Genomic DNA, 17,147 nt, shown 5'->3' on the forward strand with positions numbered 1-17,147 from the left:
CTTGAGAGGGATATCTTTGTCCTCTACCTCCCTGAGTTCGATAAACCTTGGGTGATTCACTTAAGGGAAACTTGCCGCTATTCTACAAACCTGTGCTCTTGGAGGCCCAACACTGTCTACAAGAATAGAAGCGTGCGTAGACATCAGTATCACGGCTTCTGCCCCATAGACCACGAAGAATGGAGTGTATCCGGTAGACCTGTTCGGCGTTGTTCTTATGCTCCATAGCACCGATGGTAACTCATCGATCCAGCATCCCGGTGTCTTTTCAAGTGGTTCAATGAGCCTCAGTTTTATACCGGAAAGCACCAGCGCATTTGTTCTTTCCACTTGGCCATTGCCTTGTGGGTGTGCCACTGAACACAAATCCAGCCGGATGTTTTTGTCCTCACAGAACCGCTTAAATTCTCCTTGGGCAAAGTTTGTCCCATTGTCAGTGATGATGCTATGCGGGTATCCATACCGCAAGATAACACCTTTCAAGAACTTTACGGCCGTATGCCCATCGCATTTTGCAATAGGTTTCACTTCAAGCCATTTGGTGAACTTATCCACCATCACTAGGATGTGGGTCATGCTTCCCCTTGCAGTTTTGAATGGGCCAACCATGTCTAGGCACCAAACAGCGAATGGCCAAGTTATCGGTATGGTTTTGAGACCGGATGCTGGGGTGTGGTTTTGCTTGGCGTACCTCTGGCACCCGTTGCACTTCCGTACCAGATCCTCAGCATCTTCCAGTGCCGTGGGCCAGTAGAACCCATGCCGAAACAATTTTGCCACCAGCGCCCTGGATGAGGCATGGTGTCCGCACTCTCCTTGATGAATTTCCACGAGCATTTATTTTCCTTCTTCCGGCTCCACACACCTTTGGAGGACACCGGTAACACTTCTTTTGTACACCTCACCATTGATGATGGTATAGGCCTTGGACCTCCTTTGGATCCTCCTTGATTCAGTTTCGTCAACCGGCAAGGTGCCACTGATCAGGAATTCCTTAATAGGCTCAACCCAAGTTGGTGCTTCTCGAACCGTAAACACCGGCACATCTATGTCCATGCTATCCACCGGCATTGCTTCTTCCGGTTTCGATCCCGAAGTCCCCGGGTTTGCCGGAACAGTCCCCGGGTTTCCTTCGTCAATATCCATTGGCACAACATGTGATTCCGGTATGAAAATTGATTCTGATTTCGGACTTGGTTTGATTGATGGTGCCCTTAGGTGAGCCAAAGCTACTCCGGGAGGGATTTCTTGCCTGGAGGAGCCTAACTTAGAGAGCGTATCCGCAGTTTCATTTTCCGCCCGCGGCACATGATGAAACTCACACCCCTCGAAGAATCCGGCAATCTTTTGCACATGAAACCGGTATGAGGCCATGTTGGCATCTTTTGCGTCCCAATCTCCGGAACACTGTTGTACGACAAGATCCGAGTCACCGTAGCAAATGATCCGGTGTGCACCAATTTCTTTTGCGACCTTGAGTCCATGGATCATAGCTTCATATTCAGCGACATTGTTCGATGCCCTGAAATGTACTTGCAGAACATACCGGAGATGATCTCCCTTAGGTGAAGTGAGAACTACACCGGCACCCAGACCCTCTTTGAGCTTGGATCCATCAAAGTGCATCTTCCAGTACTCTATTTTTTGTTCCGGCGGCTTGTATTGCATTTCCGCCCAATCGACCAGGAAATCAGCTAAGGCTTGTGATTTTATGGCATCTCTTCTCTCGTATACCGGTACGTAAGGTGACAGCTGAATTGCCCACTTTGCAATCCTGCCACTAGCATCCTTGTTGCACATGATGTCTGAAATAGGTGCCTCACTCACCACTTTCATCGGGTGCTCCTCGAAGTAGTGCTTGAGCTTTGTTGCGGCCATGAACACGCCGTAGGTCATTTTCTGGAAGTGAGGGTAGTTTTGTTTTGAGAATTGAGAGCACCTCGCTCAGGTAGTATACTGGCCTCTGCACGGTTTTCCCTTCCTCATCTCTTTCTACCACAACCACAACACTTACGACCCGGTTTGTTGCGGCTATGTAAAGCAACATGGGTTCTCTTTCCAAGGGCGAAGCCAACACCGGAGCTGTTGCCAACATTTGCTTAAGCTCCTTGAATGTTGCGTCTGCCTGCGGGGTCCAGACGAAAGTATCTGATTTTCTCATTAAGGCATAGAGCGGCAAGGCCTTTTCTCCCAACCGGCTGATGAACCGGCTCAGCGACGCCAAGCTTCCGGTAAACTTTTGCACATCCTTAAGATCTTGCGGTATGGTCATTCTCTCTATGGCTCTGATTTTTACCGGGTTAACCTCTATACCGCGGCTTGATACCAGAAAGCCAGCAGCTTTGCTTGCAGTGGACACCGAAGGTGCATTTTGCCGGATTAAGTTTCATCTGGAATCTTCTCAAGTTGTCAAATATTTGCCTCAGATCATCGATCAAGGTATCTTTTACCTTAGTTTTTATCACAACATCGTCCACATAGACTTGCACATTTTTACCGATTTGATCAAACAGGCATTTTTGCATACAGCACTGGTACGTTGCACCAGCGTTGCGCAACCCAAAAGGCATAGTAATATAGCAATAAGCCCCGTGCGGGGTAATGAACGCATTATTTATTTGATCTTCCTTTTTCAGGGGAATTTGGTGGAAACCAGAATAAGCATCCAGAAAAGACAACAACTCACAACCAACGGTATAATCAATCACCTGATCAATCCGGGGTAAAGGGAATGGATCTTTCGGGCAAGCTTTGTTCAGGTTGGTGTAGTCAATGCACATGCACCACACCTTTGGAGCTTTGGGGTCTTCCTGTTTTCTCTTCTCGACCAGCACCGGATTGGCCAGCCACTCGGTATGTAGCGCCTCCACGATGAATCCAGCAACCAACAACTTTGTCACTTCTTATCCTATGATTTTCCTCCTGTCTTCAGCGAACCGGCATATAGGCTGCCTCACCGGCTTTGCATCCTTCCTGACATTTAACTTGTGCTCAGCCAGATCCCTCGGAACCCCTACCAGGTCATCGGTAGACCAGGCAAAAATGTTCCGATTCTCACGGAGGAAGCTGACAAGCGCGCTTTCCTATGCCTCACTCAGGCCGGCACCGATACGGACGGTACGCTCTGGGTACGCTGGGTCCAGCACGATGTCTTTTGTTTCTTTTGTCGGCTTGAATGCCGGTGTGCCCAAATTTCCGCTCATCGCCGCTAAGCTCAGCTGCGAGGACTCAGCCAACGGCAACATCAGTTTGCATTCTTTTCTTTTCCTCCGCTATCACCAGCGATTCTGCCAGGTTTGATCCGGCGGAAGCAGTTTCGAGTGAGACTTTATAATTTCCCACCACAGTTAAGGGTCCACGAGGTGCCGGCATTTTCATCTTGAGATATGCGGTATGAGTGGAGGCCATGAACGCCGCCAATGCCGGTCTCCCCAGCAGTGCATGGTAAGGGCTGTCCAAATCCACCACTTCGAATAGTAGGTTCTCGACCCGGCAGTTGTCACGTCCTCCAAAGGACACATCCACCCGGACTTTTCCCATAGGTGAGTAGGACAATCCCGGAATAATCCCATGGAAAGTTGTGTGAGTTGGCTGCAACATGTTTTCTGTTATGCCCAGCGTCCGCATAGTGTGCCGGTACATGATGTTTATGTTGCTCCCATTATCTATCAGCACTTTGCTGAACTTGACTCTTGTCGTTGGCCCATGCATGATTGGATCCACAACTAGAGCATAACCACCCGGGTTTGGCATTATCTTTGGGTGATCCTTGAACGACCAGGTAATTTCCTGATCTGACCACAACATGTATTTTGGAACTGCTGGCATCACCGCGTTCACTTCCATGGAACGGCGATGCATACTTTGCTTATCTGTGGGTTCAGTGACAAGCACGACACAACACAGGTGTGGATCTTGATAAACATTCTGGCCCAAAGGTGCCGGTGGTGGTGCTTGGTCATTGACATTTCCCACCTGATGAACCTCTTGCTGCTGCTGCCGGTTAGGCTGAGGCAACACCGGTTGCGCATTTGCACCGGTAAGCGGCGGAGGTGGTGGTAACCTTCCGGAACCCTGATTTCCGACATCTTTCATCATGCCTCTCTCCATCAACCTCTTGGTCCAGGAGCAATCTTTTGTCAAATGGTTTGCCGGCCTCGCCGGATTTGGTGTGTGCCACCGGCACGGTTGATCCATTGCAGATTCCATGGTGTATCTATCTTCATTTTGCCACGGTTTCTTTTCAACCCATTGCTTCTTTGGACCCGCCCACGGCTGCGATCCGGTTTTTTGTCTCTGGCTTCCGCTGGTGCCGGAATGATCCTGCACCGCGGCCACTTGCTGCGGACCATACCTTCGATCCGGAAAATCTTCCCTTCTCTTGTTGTGCCGGTTATCCCGGTACTGATCTTGGCGTGGCTGGCTCGTTTGTGCCGGCTCAGCCTGAACTGCCGGTTGCATTGGATCTCCCAATGCGTAGCTATCTGCCACACGTATCATCTCTGCTAGAGTCGTTGGCATGTTCCTCTGCAAGTTTTGCCGCAGTGGTGAACCTCTTCTGCACCCATTGCAAAACCAAGTAATGGCCTGTGCCTCGATCACTCCTTCACAGGAGTTCCTCGTGGAGTTCCACCGGGTCAGGTAATCCCGGTCTGTTTCATTGGAGCGCTGCTGGCACAGAGCAAGCTGTTGCGGTCTGTTTGGCCTCCGGTATGTGCTGCTGAAGTTGCTCACGAAAGCTTCCTCAAAGTCCAGCCAACCATTTATGCTTCCCTATGGCAAATTGTTAAGCCAAATTCGTGCCGGTCCTACCAGAAAGGATGGTATGATTCTCACAGCCCAACGCCGGTTTCCTCCGCCTGTGGCGATACCTCCGCCACCAGCGACGTATACTGCGGTCACATAGTCCGCAAGCCAATCTTCCGGCTTAGTGGTGCCATCATATGTTTTTGTGTCACGGGGCAACTGGAAGTTGCGAACCGGTGGTTCTTCTCTCATGATCCGCGGGCCAAAGCACTTTGGACCAGGAGGACCCTCAGCTTCAATTATCTCAGAGAGATGCACCCTGTCCAACCTGTGCCTGGCATCCTGGTCTGGCAGGAGTCTTTCTCCAACACGTTCTCCCAATGGGTTTCGGTAAACTCCGACCCTTTCCATTCCTGAATCAGTTTCATCGTAATGTTCCGGTACCGCGGCTCTTGCCTGCCGGTACCTTGGCGGTGGCATTTCCTCTTCAGCATATGCTGCCCGTGCAGCTCGATAATTTTGCCCGGCTTCACCTCTACCGGCATAAGCGTTTCCGGCATAGCCACGACCTGCCCCTTGCCTTTTTCTGCCGGCATCATGTTGCCCGGCCTGTTGTTTTCCCGCAAGCACCGGATCATACACAGTCATTTGCTGCGCATTTGCCTCTTTTTCTTTTCTTCTGTCCGGATGGGGGGACGATGCCTGCCCATGGGACTTGCTTCCGACATTTCTTGCCGAACGTACCGATTTCGATGCCGCAGCTGCTTGGTTCGCCCTAGCAAGCTCAGCATTTTGCTCTTGTATCATTTCTAGCAATTCCCTAACTCAATCTTGTTGTTTTGCCAGAGCGTCGCCGGTAAGCGAATCGCACATCTCTACCGCAGCCTTAGCAGCTTTTATTGTTTTATCCGGGCTGATGTACTTAGGTTTCTCTACGATGCTCAAGGATGCTGAAGTACTTTTTCCGGCAAGAACTTCCCGGTGCAGATCCTGATCTAGGTTGCGAGCTCTAAGCCGGTTTCCCGGCACTCTAGCAGGCTGAGCGCTAACAGAAGCAAAGCCATGGGCAGCGTTATACTCACGTAGGGTTAGGTTCAGCTCGCGCTGCGCCCTGATGATGTCCGCACCTCCGGAGAGCAGCTTCTGTCGTTGCACCTCCAGCTCCGCTTGAGCCGCTGCCGGATCGATATTTTGCGCGATGGGCGTCGCCAGCACGCTCATGGCCGCTTGGAGAGGAGTCTCCGGTGGCGCTGCAGATGCACCCGCAACCACTTGGTCATGCTCGTTCGGCGACTTGGCCGTGCGCGCCGACTTTGTATGTCCAGCGCCTTCCGCCGTTGTCTCCTTGCCAGATTCAGCCGCGCCAACCACCAGCACCTCCACGCCGCCGGCGGCGCAGCCGTTGCGCAGCCCACGAGCAGATCTTGGCGGGTCCGGCGCCACCAGCACCAGCGAGTGGTACTGGCGCACAGGGGCAGTGCCAAAGTAGACATAGTGGCTGCCGAACTCGATGACGCGGCCGTTCTTGGGGAACTTACCGCTGTTGGAGAAGCAGCCAGCATTGTCGTTGATGAAGTCCGGCGAGCCGAGGCGGTAGACGAGGCCACTGACCACACGCTCGCCGGAGATGGTGAGGAGGCCCGCCCGAATGTGAACTCCAGCAAGCGCAGCTGCTGGCCCCACGGTGGGCGCCAACTGTCGTCGTGGTGAACAGACAGATGCCATGGGATGGCTTAAGTTGGGGCTGAATGTGCGCTAGAGGATTCGGGAGAAGGTTTTGGTAACACATGGGTGGAAATCGAAAGGAATACCGGTATCTTATTGATGAACTTGGCCTTGGCCAGAGGTTGAAGAAGCACAGTACAAGCCCTACTTCTAGCTGGAGAGTCTCTCTATCCTCCGTCCGTCCCGCGCAGGGGTGTGCACCCTCTCCTTATATAGGGGAGAGGGTGGCTTACAAGGGAAGAAACCCTAATGGCATCTTTGACTAGACAAAGTACTTTACAAAGCCTCTTTGGCAGCCGGTGACGCCGGTATGTCTTTAATCAAGGAAGATGACATCCTCCGGTAGCTTTTACGTCATCTTCTGCTTTGACTTCAGAGCTTCGATTAAAGCTGAACTGCTTCGCTCATCCTTGTCCTCTAGTCCTTGAGAGAATCTTTGACCAGACTGCCAACGTGCCACAGTGTAGCCTATGCCGGCACTCCGACATCTTTTTAACCTATTTCGGCATACCTATCCTGGGATACCGGTATGGTTTCACTTAGCCATGAACCCGTCTTTGTCATCCGGAATAATCTTTAAACCGGTACGTCAACTGCCTAGACAAGGCTAGTTTGCCAAGCCTTTGGCATACCGGGGGTCATCCCTCAACAGGCAGTGCATAGTAAAAAGGAGCAAGGGGTAGTGTTAAAACTAAATTATGAAAAATCGTATGATAGAGTGGATTGGACCTTTTTTTTGGTCAGATGTTAAAACAAAGAGGCTTTAGCCAAAAAATGGTGTGATAAAATTAGATATTTAGTTCAAGTGGGTCGGTGCGTGTTCGTAGTAACGAATGTGAAAGTGGTTATTTCCTATATGGTAAAGGACTCAGACAGGGAGATCTCCCGTCTCCGCTATTGTTTAGTTTTGTTGCTGATGTGTTTACACGTATGTTAATTAAGGCTGCACAACAGAATTTAATTTTTGGGCTTCTGCAAAATTATAGAGCAGGCGGTGTGTTATGACACATTTCTGTTCTTAAAAAAATGATTTGGAACAAGCGCAAACTTAAAGTGGTTGTTTTTTATTTTTTAACACTTATCTTTGGTGCAGATTAACTTTAATAAAAGTGACGTGGTGCCTTTTAATGTGCCAGTAGATGAAGTAAATATGTTAGCCTAGCCCAAGCTTTTGGGTGTAAAGTTAGTGAATTCCCTCTAAAATATTTAGGTGTACCGTTCGCAAGGAAGATTTACAACCGTAGATTGATAGTACTAGCAATGGATGGGCGCGGCGGCACGCCGCGCCAACTGTTTTATACGATTTTAAAAATGCTCTTAAATTAATAGAAGTAGTGATTTTTTGTTGTTTAAACAATATGTTTAAAGATAGTTGGTAACAAAATCTCATAGTGCATGTAGAGGTGTGGTTTGTACAATTTATGTAAGAAAGAGATATATGGAGTGTACATGCTTTTAATATGAGTGAAATTGTCACTACAATGTCAAATATTCCACAGTGAACCAATATGCTCCCTCATGTAAATTCTGATATGTTGTTGTAGGTAGAGTGGAAGCAGCATAAATTTAATTTCTAGACACACGGAACTGCAGAAATTAGGTTGAACTGTACATGGTACGCCTTAATCACTTATATTTACTTATCTAGCAGACGTTTTGCATCATAATACGATGAAAGTAGTTGTAGAGGTTTTCACAAACATAAATAAACAGAGTAGTCCTAATATAACTACACATGCTTGCCTAGCAAACACTTAATACTTGAAAGTCCTAAGAAATAGAGTATAATAAAGAACATAGTAGCACAATAAAGGTAACTTATTTGCCTGGTGGGCATTTAATACTACATTATAATAGAAGTCTTTATTCCTAGATACCGAACGTAGATTAGCAGCTCTCATACATGGTCTTTCTGAGGACAAATGTGAGAAGATTCATGGTTTTATTCTTTCCTCTTGGATCCTTAGGTTGAGCTGACTTGAATAAACTTGCGAAAACCTAATGGCAATTGAAAATTTGAAGACATGAAACTCACTTGAAATCAGACTAATAGCCTTACAGAAACAATAGTGCAAACATAAAATATTCACAAGATGCATCAGGATTCTTTGCTTAGTTTAGATCTTATTACCTTCACTTGTAGTACCTACAGAAGTTTCGCTAGCTTTTCCTGCAAAAATTGTTTCTGTGCATTGATCGAACCCTGTGAAGCATGGTTACTTGTTGAGGCTGCTGTTGTATCACTTCTGGTTGCCGCAGATTATGCTTGAAGCTCTGGAGTGCATTACCATCATATCCTACATCATGCATCCACTCTTCATATGCTTTCTTTACCAATGTGTTAGCATAAACCTGCGTTTAACTTGAGCAATGTCACTGTATTCAATAGAATATTAGTGTTTAGGTATGATGATTTGAGTCAAAAGGCAATGTATGCACGGATAATATTTTGGTAAGATATTTGGGAATATGGATTTCAGAATCAAGACTTTGCAGTAGCACAGATAATTTGGAATATATAACACCCAAAATATCAGTAGGTAGTTTTCTTTAGTTATTGTTGACAACTTTACACTGGCAACACAAAGTTTCAAAACTAAAGAAGTGTATTGAAGTTAACTTCCATTTTTTTTGTTGAAAATGCGAATGATAATAATTTGTTGCAGATAACACTACTCAACATATTGGCAGAATATCAAAGAGCATCTAAACATGGGTAATCTGCCAACGCGCTCAGTCTTTGTCTGTGCTGTTTCATTCCTTTTCTGTCATGGATTTTTCAGCTAAGCTGATTCTTTTTTGGCTGACTTTTTCTGCTAAAAGTAAAAGGAGACTAAAATTAGCATTTTCTTGGCAAAGGTGCTACATCTCTTTGAATTGTATTGAAGTCTGGTGTTTACCTATCAGCCAGAGGGAGCTCTTTGTTGATCTGCTTCTTGCTTGATGTAGTAGGCAATGCTTTGGTCTTCCTTTTCTTATTTTCAGATGCGGAGCTGGCATCCTTAATTAAGTGAGCATAATTGCAGATCATTAGACACATCTTGTGCAACAATTGTATACTATTTAAGCTTTTCCTCTAGGAAATCGAAGCAATAAGTAGCATGTGTTCTTTGTGTATCACTTAAGGCAATATCCACAGAAAAAGATAGTGAAAGACATGTAGTGTAAACTCGTTCCTCTAAAATGCCAAAGGGATTTTACATTTTATATACAAACATGGGAATGTTTAGAGGCTCCGGGACAACTTCATTCACCTTTCTGCGCTGAGTAAATTTGAATCTATATTGCTGATCCATTTTCATGTATTTCTTGCGTGCCTCAAGCTCTCTATTGTATATACTGAACCTTCTTTTAGCGGGTCCTTGAACTGATCTATACAGTTGCCTTCTATGTGTCATTCCATTGTGTTTCCCTATGATGGAAAATAAAAGTGTAATATTAGCTGTGTGAAAAAGGGCTTTATTTGAACATTCATGTACCTTCACTCTGATAAATATAGTAGCTAGTAACAAGTGTATGCAAACTGTAATCTAAGAGATCATGCATATTCATGAATTAGTTAGTCAAAATTATTCCTTGGTAGGATTGATAGGAAAAATAAATCATACATTTTAGAAACATGAGCTTGAGTGGGATGAAAAATATTTTTGATACCAAGGGAGAACTTCAGTTACTGGAGCATCTATTTATTTTATATCTACTAAGGGAATACTCTAGAACATAAAAAAAAACTATTTCTTAGTGGGATCATCCATTGCAGAGCCAGCAAGAAGTGTATGCAAAGTATAAATCAAAGGGTTAGGCATACCTATAGATTAGAATGCATGAAAACTATTCCTTGGTAAGATTATGAGGTAAAATAAGTTTAGATACAGGGGCGATAAATATGTTAGTTCGGCACGGAGAAGTTGAGATACAGGGGCATCCATTGCTCCTTAATATGAAGTGCAAAGTATAGTTCTAAAGGTGAGGCATATCTACGAATCAGTACATATGAATCTCGAGTTCGAATGAACTGTGCAAAATAGAACAAATGAGCATAGGAATAGTGGCATGACAAGTCATGGAAAAAAGGAAAAAAATATCATTGGAGGTGTCATGTGCAATGCAAGACAGTGCAATGTATTGATAAATACACAAATGAATAGATGGGAATTTGTCATCTCAGAAGGTGAAAGCGTACCTCATGGTCCACAACAATATAATCTAACTCATCACATATGCTTCATTTTCTAATACTTACAACTCTCAGATTCGACATGCGGGGTGATAAGTTTTTCAGTGGTGAGACTTGTATGTCTATCACTTCTCAATCTGCATTTAAGAGTGAATAGACAAATGAATAGATGGGAATTTGTCATCTCATATGGTGAAAGAGTACCTCATGGTCCACAAAAATATAATCTAACTCATCACATATGCTTCATTTACTAATACTTGCAACTCTCAGATTCGACACATGGGGTGATAAGTTTTTCAGTGGTGAGACTTGTATGTCTATCACTTCTCAATCTGCATTTAAGAGAAAATGCTCAATAGAGAATCGTGGTCGGTGTACCAAAGATCGAAGATCTAATAACACAATCTAGAGAGTGCATGTGCTTTTAGTAGGATCTTTCAGAGTTTGCTCTGGTTGTATCATTGAGAAAAATCCACGTGCATTGAACAAATTTTAGTACAACAAAACTCAATGGCCACCTTATCATTCCTTTGTTGCCCTCATCAAAGAGATCATCTTCAAAGAGAAGATCATGTCTCTAGGCCATGATGTAGCAAGTTAGTAATTGAGCAATAGTATAGTCCAAAGACTAAAGGTGGATGCAACTAAATAGTAATTGATAAATAGTAGACATACCTGGAGACTTAGCTACTCTAATCTAATTTTGTATGTGTGTGTGTGGAATACCATTACATCAAGCTCGGATGAAGTTCACTGGATCAAATATTCTTATGTATCTCTTTGCATTAAAAATGAAGATAAAGATTAGCCAAAACTTTAGAAATAGCAGAAAATAGGCAAGGTCACAAGTTTTGGTGGTTCCACAGACTGCTCTATCATTTAAATTTTCATGCTTATTATACGGGCCAACAAAAAAAAGAATACCACCTATTAAAATAGCAGGAATAACGTAAACGGTGAGCAGGACTGACAGGAATGAGAGCGAGGACGGCGACCGCAGACAGGCATCAGAGAGGAAGCCGCATCTTGGAGACACCGATGGACATTCCATGCCCTCGGCGCCAAGGTCCCGGTGGCCTGCCACGCCTACCGCTAGCAGGACAAACGCCATCTGTTCAGTAGCATGCAGGCGTATGGGATCAAGTTCTCTTTGAGAAACTCAAACTGGATTATGCACAATAAGATTCACACCTTTTGAGTTGTCTGCGCTTCTTGTCAGCATGGGAAACATCCACGTCAGGGGGCTGCCTTGAATGTGCATTGTCGAGGTGACTATTTGGATTTTTGGTCCATCCTTGCTGAAAGCTGAAGAGTTTCCTGGCCCTAGGTCCATCGTTGGCACCCTCCATATCTCGTTGTCGCCATATATACCTGCAATTTACCCAAGCTCATATTAACTTAGCTTGCTAATATTCTAATAATGAACCTACAACCGAAATTCTTCTGCGTGGCCATATAACGGTAGTTATTATGGTGTTCCCTTGCAATAAAAACATGTCCAAAAGTCCATAATTACAAAAGGAAAAACATGGCGAATAATTTAGCCCTTTCCCATTAAATCCAATCGTCTCTGAATTATAGACGTTGGGCCGTTAATAAGTTGAAATAAGATATAACCTATACTTCGAATTAACTGAAGACAATATACATCGATGTTTCTCTTGCTATGACTTCCAATGAAAAATAACTTGTAAATTAAATAACTAAGACAATATGCTGAGGTGTGTGAAACATAAATACCAGGAGAAGCGATGACTAGGATCTGAACTTGCCCACAAAACTCACATCATCTGCAACAATTATTCTAAGCAAAAAAGAGTGCAGCATTGTATGAACCCATAAGTGATGCATAGGATCTGAACTTGCCCACGGAACTCACATCAGCTACAACAATTATTCTAAGCAAAAAAGAGTGCACCATTGTATGAACCCATATATTAATAAAACGATCTAAGGAAAACACCAAACTTTATGCAAACTGAAAGTTCATATATCAACAAATTGGTATAGAGAAAATGAAGTAAATTATACCTTAAAGGGAGAATTTAATTAACTTGGTTTGAATACTTAGACGTCTGCTATATCAGCTCTCCCTGTAAAATATACAGAAAAATACAGTTCACACGCTCCAGCAACCACTGCACGCTCTCGTGCACTGGCAGAGCGGAGAGTCTGAGCAGGGAGTGACCAAAGCCAGCCCTGCCTTGTTAAGAAGCATGCACCAACAATTTCGATGAATGATTAAAAGCTTACTCTGTTTGAAAAACAAAACATAATAGTAATGCAACAGGACCATAAGCATAAGCAAAGGCATACATAGTGAGTGGAATTAAATTTACAACTCAACATAAATTTTAGGCAAAAGACAATCAAATACATCAGACAAATTAATCCAGAATAGGTATATCAAAAAATTTCCAATTTCCATTGTCATTCAGTCAAGGCGAATGGAGCTCCTAAATCAATTACAATAAAGTCGTGTTTATGGGAGGGGTTGAAGTTTCAGTCTCGGAAATCAGATATGTTGACATGCAAATGCTGTATATTATCATTGCCTGCTACTTTTTTCAAAGGGTTATCTGTTTCCAAAAAATGAAGTGGAGAAGTGACAGGGCCTGAGCTAGCAACAGAGGATGTCCCGATATCGTTGGTCGCCTCATTCGTTAGATAGGTATTTGTTTCTGAGTCACAAAATGGAGAACTGTCAGGGCCTGAGCTTTGGACAGAGTATCATCGGTTGCTTCTTTCTTCAGAGAAATGTCTACTTCTGAATTACAAAATGTAGAAGTAACATGGTCCGAGCTTGCAGTGGAGAAGTGCCAGGGTCTGAGCTTACGACAGATCATGTTCCGACATTCTCACTTGCTTATTTCTTAAGAAGGCTAGTTGCTTCTGAAGCACAAAATGGATAAGTGACATGGCCTGAGCTTGAGACGGAGGTAGCTCTCATATCATCGGTTAATTCTTTCTTGGAGAGGCATCTGTTTCAGAACCACACAATGGAGAAGCACCAGGTTTTAACAGAGTTCTCGTCGGAGCACTGGAAATGCACGATCATTTCTGTAATTGTATTGTGTGCTTAATTGTATGGACCATATTAAGAAAATATACCCTAGCTTTGAACATTTTTTTCTAAAGAAACCAAATACCCCTGGTACACATTCAGAACAGCCAAAGGACAATGCATATTATCAGTAACATAATTCAGAATAAAGCTACTGATGTACCAGGCATGCTAAAAGGATATATACATCATATTCAGCTCCAAACATATGCCACCAATATTACGAAGGGATATACGACAGATACAAAAATAAGGTGTACCAAAAGGTGGAACGCACAGATCAAGTAAACATGAGATACCTTGCAGGTCAGCCGTCTTTGGTTTTTCTAAAGAAAATATGACACCATCAGGGAACCACTGCACCTGTGAAATGTATACTGAATTATTTATCAAAAACTCAGGATGTACAATTATATATGTAGACATCCCAGACAGTAACTATAATGGATGGTTAGTAACGCCTAATTCAATTGCTTCAGTCTAGAGTGATGGGTGCAAGATCGAGGTGCGCGATACTGAAATAACCACTATTGGAATAAATTGTACCAGCTTTTGTAATTATGAACTTCATAATTCCTGGCAAGTGGCCGTGCTTGCAAACCAGCCATGTCGTCTCTTATAACACACACAATCTTCGTCAAGGTTGAACCTGTATTATTACAGAAATTGTGACATTGGTTCATCCTAAAAAAGAAAGAATGGTAGAGATTAGAGGATGCCAGCCAAGAATTCCACCAATATACCTAGAAACAATCAAAGAATCACTTTACCTACGTCATCCTAGATCATCTTGTGGGTTTTGTCAGCGGCTCCCCCTGCCAGCAGAGGTTTTTGTCCGCTCCCCTGCCAAGTCCTCCTTGGCGCCGCAAGCCGACTCGGCAAGGAAAGATGGGTGCCGCCGCCCTGAGCATCTTGACTGCCACAGCGCCGCAGAGGCGGGTGACGAAGTGGAGCAGGTTCTCGCGCCCCAAGACGTCGCGCCGAATCGATGACGGGCCGAGATGGCCTCCGCAGGCTCCTCATCACCGATGCAGCCCGTGCCCAACTGAACTTTTTCCTCCACGGAGGTGTGCACTCAGCTAGGATACAAGTTTGACGGCGATACCGTACGCTGGCTGTTGCAGCAGTCCAAGCCGGCCCCGACCCCGTCATCGCCACCACCGCCGACGGGATGCTCGGATCCCCACCCAGTCCATGGCCTCTGCTTCTTGCTCCTAACGACGGAGGCATGGCCGCAGCTGAGACGTGCGGCAAGGGCATCTGCTCGAGTGAGCTTTTATCTAGATGGATGCCACCTTGGAGAAGCTCATAGGCACCTTGTAGAGGCGCGAAAACCAGGCTGATGGAGGAGGAGGAGAGGAGCACAGGGAAGCGCTCGCGGTCGTCGTGCCGCCGCTCACCATTGGACTGGCTCGAGGTGGAATTTCTTTCCTAACCTTAACGATGAGGATTGGGAAGAGTTAGACTACTCATAGTGGGAGTAACATAGCTAGTAACATCACACACCCCAAGGCATTTTGGTGACATGGCATGATAATTAATGAAGAAAGAGAGTGGGGTGGTAACTAGCTATGTTACCATAACATCACACTTCTCAAGACAAGATGAGTCTACAATCTAATAAATATAACATGCATGATACTACATATAAGTAACTATCCACTATGGAGGTCCATGTTACTACCCTATGTTACTCCCCACTATGACTAGTCTTAAAGCGATAATGACTGGGGGAGCTGGGAGAAAGATGTCGTGGGTTCCTCGGTCGTAGGCCTTGCACCGCTTTGACCAAGAAAAGAAGATCTGCTATACTCACCCAGGTCTAATAGAGAAACTACCACAGCACCTCTAACAAGACAGAATCAAACCAAAACGAAATTGCAAGACGCCTCCAAAGTTGCACCCCAAACAATAATAGAGCAGATAAAAACACGTGTCAGCAGGACAGGGGCACAAAAAATAAACCCAAAATTATGAGAAAAAAGAAGTTTGTTGCCAAATAGTATAGTACTTATATTATTAAGCATATTGGTGTGTGGAGAGGGAAGCTATATATTGAATCATGCTAGCAGGCTGGTGCTAATCAGGTCTTGCTTAGCAAGCATTCCGATTTATCTTTTGTAAGTTCTTAAGTTTTCAAAATGGGCCGTGACAGCCATTAACTCACAGATGGTGCATTGCCTGTGGGACAATTATGAAAAACACCATAAGTATCTCCTAGCTCATTGGGATCTGGTTAGCATCATGAAACAAGACTTTGGAGGGCTGGGGATCGTGAATATTAGGGATCTCGATATTTCCTTGTTATCATCTTGGGTGAAAAGGTTTAATTTAGATGATCATAAAATATGGAAAGAGATTATCCAATTCAAATATAGAACACAACATCCAAATTTGTTCGCTTGTAATGATCTGAATGCCTCCCCTTTTTGAAAAGGTGTTCCATGGGCCTTCACAACAGCGAAGTTTGGATACCAATGGTTGATTGGGAATGGCCATAAAGATTGGATGTAGTCTACGATGTATCCTCCAAGCCTCCAAAAGCTCAACACGAAATTCTTCGTATTCTGGGCTACACAACAATGACAAATCTTGGAAAAAGAAATATAGTTTTGAAACGCGCACTATCCAGATTCATGCCTTTATCCTTTTTGTTTCCAGGTCTTTTTTTGCAAAACATTGAAATATGATTTTGAATTTTCGAAAATATAGTGCTCCTTTTTGGAGTTTCAGCTTAACCCCACGTACTCTGCCCTCCCTGAACCCTAACACGCCGATGCACGGTAAGGAGCACGGCAGCCAGATTTGTGGGATTGGATCTACAGTGTATTTGTTTCTGATCGCGAAAATAATTTTGCCGCATCTACGTTCCTCCCCTCGCACGGTATGCACTGTCATGATAAAATCCGGTGAGGTTGAGATGCAGGATGATGGCGGCTAGCTCTCCCCGGCGGAGCCGGGAACCATCTTTCGTCGACGCGTCGCCGGAGAGGGATCCGGAAGAGGAGGAGGACGCGCCGGAGGAGGCTCCCTCTTCCGAGGAGCACGGCCGCGGCGCCGCGCGACGGGAGGGGGCATCGCGAGTGGTTTTGCCGCCGCGTTAGAGACGACCGACTGACGGAACGGCCCACCTGGGTAGTGTCAAATCGAGTAGAAACGAGACCCTGGTAATCTGGGATCACGTCGTTGACGCGGGGCGTGTTTGGTAGGCTGTGAGCCCTTTGGTTCACATCGGCCCAGCCAAAACCGGTCCGTTTGGTTGCCTGTAAGAGGTTCGCGTTGTGGCCCAACTGATTTTCAAAGCACCCCTGGGATAGGCCCTGGAGGAACGTCCGAATCGGTAGTTTCCAGAGGGTCTGTCCCGTTGCACGCGTGGAGAAGCGCGGGAGACAACGCGTTGTCTTGGTCCTCTCTCCCCACTTCTCCTCATCG

At 45.2% G+C, this 17,147-nt stretch overlaps 1 protein-coding gene and 1 long non-coding RNA gene across 5 annotated transcripts; both read right to left on the reverse strand.

Annotated features, from left to right (window-relative positions):
* Positions 1-9,327: 9,327 nt before the first annotated feature.
* Positions 9,328-13,453, reverse strand: LOC124665640. 4 transcript variants are annotated; one of them, XR_006990643.1, is made up of 3 exons: positions 11,843-13,453; positions 11,623-11,743; positions 9,328-9,883 (listed from the first exon to the last, which is right to left on the reverse strand). XR_006990643.1 is itself a non-coding variant. In XM_047203035.1 (3 exons), the coding sequence occupies exons 1-3, from the start codon at positions 11,982-11,984 to the stop codon at positions 10,704-10,706; spliced, it is 396 nt and encodes a 131-aa protein (XP_047058991.1). In that variant the 5' UTR covers positions 11,985-13,453; the 3' UTR covers positions 10,649-10,703. The 4 variants fall into 4 exon arrangements, 1 of the variants encoding a protein (XP_047058991.1); XR_006990642.1 differs by having other exon boundaries at positions 11,623-11,762; XR_006990644.1 differs by lacking the exon at positions 9,328-9,883 and adding an exon at positions 10,649-10,983 and having other exon boundaries at positions 11,623-11,762.
* A 23-nt stretch (positions 13,454-13,476) lies between these two features.
* On the reverse strand, positions 13,477-14,784 carry LOC124665641. Its single transcript, XR_006990645.1, has 3 exons — positions 14,486-14,784; positions 14,262-14,399; positions 13,477-14,078 (listed from the first exon to the last, which is right to left on the reverse strand). It is a non-coding gene; the product is annotated as an uncharacterized LOC124665641 (long non-coding RNA).
* Positions 14,785-17,147: the final 2,363 nt, after the last annotated feature.

The sequence above is a fragment of the Lolium rigidum genome, chromosome 6, assembly GCF_022539505.1.
Source record: "Lolium rigidum isolate FL_2022 chromosome 6, APGP_CSIRO_Lrig_0.1, whole genome shotgun sequence".
NCBI classification, from domain to species: Eukaryota; Viridiplantae; Streptophyta; class Magnoliopsida; order Poales; family Poaceae; genus Lolium; species Lolium rigidum.